Below are 6,365 nucleotides of genomic sequence, written 5' to 3'. Positions count from 1 at the left end.
ACGGTCCAGGGGGCCGCATAGTTTGCAGTATAAGACATTTCTTATTTTTACTGGTTAAAAATCAAATCAATAAAAATCCAAAATTTTTGCACTGGGTGAAGTATACATAATAGATTTAATTATATAGTATCATTACATAATAATAATAATAATAATAATGAGGTGATCCATAAATATTGAAAATAAAAAAATAGTAAAAAGAAAACACGGAATAACAATATTTAATTACGTACGAAATGATGGTGAACACAGAAAATGTCTTTCAAGTTGTTGTTTTCAAATTATTGAATTAATCATTAAGATTTAAAGAAATTATTGTAATATGTGAAGTAAAAAGAATGCATATATGCCAATTGTCTTTCTGCCTACACTCGAAGTGTACACCCAGCGTCATTAATTCTTACGGGGAATCACCTCGGTTGTCTCTGTTTCTCACATAAAGATATATAGATAAAAACAAGGATAACTGTGGGATTCCCCGTAAGAATTAATGACGCTGGGTGTACCACTTTTTTCACTCTATGCCCCATCCATATCATATATATTAGTGGTTATTAAGGCCGGGACAGATAGAGAACTTACGAAGAAAACTTAAGATGTAAGTCTGAAATGTTTACACCATTGCTGATCTCACAGTTACGGCATTTCATATGCGTTAACTAAGTTTACGGCTTACGTCTTAAGTTTTTTCTTCCCGGCCTTTACAGTCAGTACGGGACTGTGCCGCGGCCATTAAAGACTCCGACCTCTGGTGACAAACGTTTACACTAGAGCTTAAAATACACATAATGCACCAACCGTTGTTGTGCATTATGTTCTTTATCATCGCACATTTTCGTACACTAGTGTCTGAATATTGATATCGGTAAAGCATTACAAAATGTTACCGAGGAAACAACTAAGTGGTGCCGCAAAAAGAAAAAGTGTAAAAGAGAGAGAGGAATTTGTGAATAAACTGCCAAAACTAACCTCATTTTTTTCTCAAAATACGTCAAATCAAATGAACACTAATCTCATCAATTCGGAAACTACAGAGTTTCTTGAAACTACAAAAAATGCGGAACCTATTGAGAAAGTCAACGAAAAAATGGAAATGACAGAAATACGAGTGACCAAAATTACAGAAAACACCATTGTGGAACAATCACATAGTTCTTGTACTTGTGAGGAAAATTTAGGTATGACAAACATTTACGGTCTTTTTTTTCTATGCATGCAATATTAATGATATTATCATATTCCATACTAGATTTATTATCAAACTTTACGTATAAAAATAAAATATAATTAAAAAAAACATAATGTTGAAAATAAAAATGCTTGGAAATGGCAATGTGCACTCAACCGCAGTGATTCTTTACTTCCGATCCTCATGTTGTTTGTTTCACTTTCATATCTTTATGTAAAAAACAAAGGCAACAAAGAATGAGAAGAAAAAAAAACAATTGCGGTTGGCCGGGTGTACACGGTTAAGCCTATGGCACATAAGTGATCGTACGACCAAATCGTACGTCTAAACGAGTCGTAAAAAATCAATCTGCTTTTGCAGCAATGATGGTGTCGAGCAGAAGGAAACTGCAACTCGCCATTGGCCTCGCCCACGCCTCGCCGAGAGCCATAAACATCGTCCGAGTAATGTGCAATGCGTTTTCGCTTGTGTTACACATAATACTTTTTTATTACTGAAAATACGCGTTAGTACACAAAAATGGTCAGCGAACGATATAAAATGATCGAATATTCTTTGTGTATGCGCTGAATCTGGATTGCTTTACTTAGTCGTAATCGACACTTTTCAGACTGCTTTACCGGCACGTAAAGGCCACGAATTTCTGCATGCGTGACAAAAAATACCTTTTGTAATAATTTCTGTAGAACCTAAATAACATTTAAATATTTTGTTAACACTCCGGGCGTAGAACACGATTTTGCGCCATACAGCGAAATGTTCGGGCGCAAATTATCGAGCCCTACGTCCGTCGTATTAAAAAATATTGTATGCAACACGGGTGAAATATCGATTTCCGACGAGTGTGATTATTTATCCGACTTGTTACATAAATTACTATTATTAATAAAAACTATTTATAATCTTGGAATGGTTCGGTGTATAAGCTCTAAAACAAATGTTATATTTGAATCTTATTTAATGTTAATTATTTTTAAAATAAGTATTCTTCAAAATTCTAGGAAGTGTAACGGAAAATATGAGTAATCCAGATATGAAGTTAGAAATACCAGGTACACTTGCATTTTTATTATTTGCATGTTATTTTAAGCATTTCTAACATACGCATACGTCTTGTTTGCAGAAGTAACTAGTAGTGATCCGGCCTTATGGCCGTCTGAAATGCATGAAGCTGAAAGAGGAAAATATTTACAACTAGGTTGCAACTACTTTCAAAATAAGCATGCTAACTATACGTCTTCTCTAAGGATATATAAAACTCAGAACAGATCTTTTTCTAGTTCTATGTTTGTCAGAGTATTGGCAAATGGTGAAAAGCATGATAGAAAATGGTTGATGTATTCCGAATCAACTGGATGTGTATTTTGTTATGTTTGTAAATTGTTTTCTAATGCAAATAGTAGGGAAAGTAAATTTGTGAAAGGTGGGTTTTCAGACTGGAAAAAAGCTACTGAATCAATAACTTCGCATGAAAACAGTAAGGAACATAAAGATTGCTTGATTATTTGGATATCACGAACAAGTGCGACAAATTTAATTGACAAGGAATTGGCAACAACCATTCAAAATGAAACTCGTTACTGGACCGAAATTTTAAACCGAGTTCTTGCTGTGATTCGGTTTCTTGCTGAACGCGGTCTTGCATTTCGCGGAAAAAATGAAGTCGTCGGAGCTAGTAATAATGGCAATTATTTAGGAGCACTGGAATTAATAGCTCAATTTGATCCGTTTTTAGAAAAACATTTACAAATGCATGCCAATAAAGGTCGCGGTCATGTATCGTATCTTTCTAAAACTATCTGTGAAGAATTTATAAAAATTCTTGCAGCAAAAGTTTTCACAACAATTCTTTCAGAAATTAAAGAAGCTAAGTACTTTGGTTTAATAGTAGATTCTACGCCAGATCTTTCTCACATCGATCAATTAACGATAGTTATGAGATATTGTTTAAAAGGATCTATAATTGAACGTTTCTTATGCTTTATTCCAATTTACAGCCATACAGGTGAATCTCTAAGCACAGAAGTATTAAATTTATTAGAGAATAATAGTATTGACATATGTGACTGCAGGGCTCAGACTTACGACAACGCGAGTAATATGTCGGGAAAGTATAACGGCTGTCAAGCGCTTATAAAAGAAAAAAATGAATTAGCGTATTATGTTCCTTGCGTTGCTCACTCGCTAAATCTTATTGGTGAATGCAGTGTTGATTCCTGTTTTTATGCAATTAACTTTTTCTCGTTTTTGCAAAAACTATATGCTTTTTTTTCTGCTTCCACACATCGTTGGGATGTACTCATGCAGTATACTACAACAAGTGTAAAAAATTTGTCAGCGACAAGATGGTCATGTAGATATGACGCAGTTTCTACTTTAAAAAACAATTTTGATTGTGTATATAATGCTCTTAATAAACTGTCAAGTAACGAAGATGAAAATGCAGTAACTAGAAACAAGGCTAAATCTTTGCAAGATAAAATGGTAAAATTAGAAACTGCTATCATGCTAGTTTTGTGGTATCGTGTACTTCAACGGTTTGATGCAGTGAGCAGATATTTGCAAAAAGTTAATATTGATTTAGTTAGTGCAAAAAACATGCTTAAATCGTTGGCAGAATTTATTCGTACATTACGCAATGACTTTGACGACATTGAAGAATGCGCCAAAAAACTCAGTAATAATATTATTCAACATTATACAGCTGAAACGAAAAGAAAAATAATTAAAAAATATCCTGATGCTTCTCAAAACGAAATGAATACAGCGGTGGCTAGTCGCGATTCTTTTAGAACTTCAACATTTCTAATTATTATCGACAAATTATATGTTGAAATTGAAAAGAGAAGTGTCGCATACAATCACATTGCCAGCTTATTTGGATTTTTGACGAAGCTTCATATTCTCGATGTTGAAGAATTACGAGACAATATAACGACAGTTATCGAAACATATTCTCAAGATTTCGACGAGGGTTTATTTGATGAAATGAAGGCATTTATTTCCCTTTTAAAAATTTCATTTCACGAGATCCCGCATCCACCAGAATTATTAAAATGGATGCTGCTTCAAGATATTACGGAAGTTTTTCCTAACGTTTATATACTCTTACGGATCTACTTAACAATTCCTGTGACTAACTGTGAAGGAGAAAGATCATTCTCGAAATTGGCTTATATTAAAAATAAGTATAGAACGTCAATGGACGAACTTCGATTATCGTCACTTGCGTTACTGTGCATCGAAAGCGAATTAACAAGAAAAATTGATTTCTCTGATGTTATACATACATTTGCACAAGAAAAGGCAAGAAAGAAGGCGTTATGATATTACGTTGTATGATATTAAATTTATTGATAATATTACAATACTAATAAAAATTTATATAAGAAGCAACCTTGTTTGTTTTATTTAAATTTCTGATTATAAAAGAAGCAAAAAGATTTTTTTCACTTAGGAAATTAGTCAGAAAAGAAGTAAAACCTTATATACTAATAAAATTGTATAAGAAAATTAATATTTGTATGTGATTTTAATATATTATATAACATATAATATGCCAAAATTGGCGCGTGCGCTCGTACTCAGGTACACGCATATATACACATGTGTGCGCGCGATTTTTTTACGATTGTATTTAACCCTTCCACCACACACCTCCTATTTCAATCATCCACCACACATGGGGTCTACTGGACCCCAATGGCTAGAGCGGCGATTGCGGCAGCAATTTTGACTATTTTAAATTGGCAAAATTCATGGATGTTCTTGAATGTATAAATAAAAAGGTAGAATAGTCGAAAAAAATTAAAAAAATTTTTAACATTGTTAAAAAAAATAGGAAATGTGAAAGAAAAAATGGAAAAAATGACCTTTTCTACTTAAAAAATCATAAGTTTTTTATTTGCCTCTGCTTCTCACCTCATAAGCAACAAACGGGGATGCTCCCCGCGTGATCTGCTTCTAGTAGTGTCGAATAACCGATAGAGGGCGCCACAAGTCCCGTTTCAAATATTAAGGTGGTCAAATCGAAGCGCGAACCGGGACTGGGGTCCCTGGGACCCCGTGTGTGGTGGAAGGGTTAAACTGGGGGCCCCATTGCAGATATAGCCCAAGGGCCTCACAGTCTCTAGATCCGCCCCTGCGTCGGTCCTACTTTTTGGGTCAAGGAACTTAATCCTTTTGACCCGGGACTGGACCTTGTGCGATCTCAGGTATTAAAGGGAACGGGATACGAGGGGGCGATTTAAGAATTAAATCACACTTAGAGAGGAATCTTTTTGGTTGAGAATTACAAACTTACATTTATTCAATAAAATCAAAACTAATTTACATGACTAATTAAAATTATGTTTATTTACAGTAATTCTTTTTCTAGTAGCAAAATTGTGAGTGTGTGTGTGTGTGTGTGTGCGTCGCATTTTTTGGTCATTACAATATTTGTATGCGTGCGTACGTGCGTGCGTGCGTGTGTGTGTGTCGGAGAGGAAAAGGGGGCGTATAAATGTAGAATGTGTATAAATGTAGAATGGATGGACTCACTTATGGTGATGCGTGAGGTATTCGTTCTGGAAACGGATCGGTAGAAGCAGTTGTCCGTGAGATTCGGTTCGCAAGGGTGGCCAGACGTAACAGGCGGCGGCTGGGTAGTTTCAACGAACCCCAAGAATCACCCGAACACTCGAACGCGAGTACAGCGAGTTATACTGTTGCCGCGAACTACCGACGTGGATTCGGCTATTTTGACTTCTGGTCTGACGCTCTGCGCTTCCGCGGGACCTCTATTTATACCCCGAAAAAAGGGCGTAGTACCATTTGTCTAGGATGCAATAGTTAGTTGCAATGTCGCGCAAGATTTACGATTTTTATAACGTCCTATCGTTGTTAATCTAAAATGCATCGTTAAAGGGGTTTAGAGAACAAAAGAAATGATATATGTTTTCCCTAAAAGGTGCAAGATTGCTCCAAGCGAGTAACGAATTCCGTCATCCTCGCGGAAAATATGGCTAAGTAAACAGCCGTGAGAAGTTATCTCATGCTTTTTATGATTTTTTATGGCGACGCGGCGCCTGTTTTTTTAAGATGAAATTGTTGGTCAACTCGGACGACAGCTTGAATTTTTATTATCGTGTGACCTAGATCCATTTAGGGTGTCTTATGCAATCTTGCCACTTTT

The 6,365-nt window shown here is 35.5% G+C and overlaps 1 protein-coding gene across 1 annotated transcript in view; it reads left to right on the top strand.

The window, feature by feature from the left end:
- The first annotated feature begins 1,000 nt into the window (after positions 1-1,000).
- The window catches only part of LOC108764342 (zinc finger MYM-type protein 1), a 10,036-nt gene continuing 4,671 nt past the window's right edge, over positions 1,001-6,365 (top strand). The window contains exons 1-3 of the mRNA XM_018512520.1: positions 1,001-1,178; positions 2,191-2,241; positions 2,313-3,386. Coding sequence (XP_018368022.1) covers positions 1,001-1,178; positions 2,191-2,241; positions 2,313-3,386 — 1,303 coding nt within the window. The remainder of the gene's footprint in view (positions 1,179-2,190; positions 2,242-2,312; positions 3,387-6,365) is intronic.

Source organism: Trachymyrmex cornetzi, unplaced genomic scaffold (assembly GCF_001594075.2).
Source record: "Trachymyrmex cornetzi isolate Tcor2-1 unplaced genomic scaffold, Tcor1.1 scaffold413, whole genome shotgun sequence".
NCBI classification, from domain to species: Eukaryota; Metazoa; Arthropoda; class Insecta; order Hymenoptera; family Formicidae; genus Trachymyrmex; species Trachymyrmex cornetzi.
The sequence above is the reverse complement of the archived record's forward strand: the minus strand, read 5'-3'. Positions and strand labels throughout refer to the sequence as shown.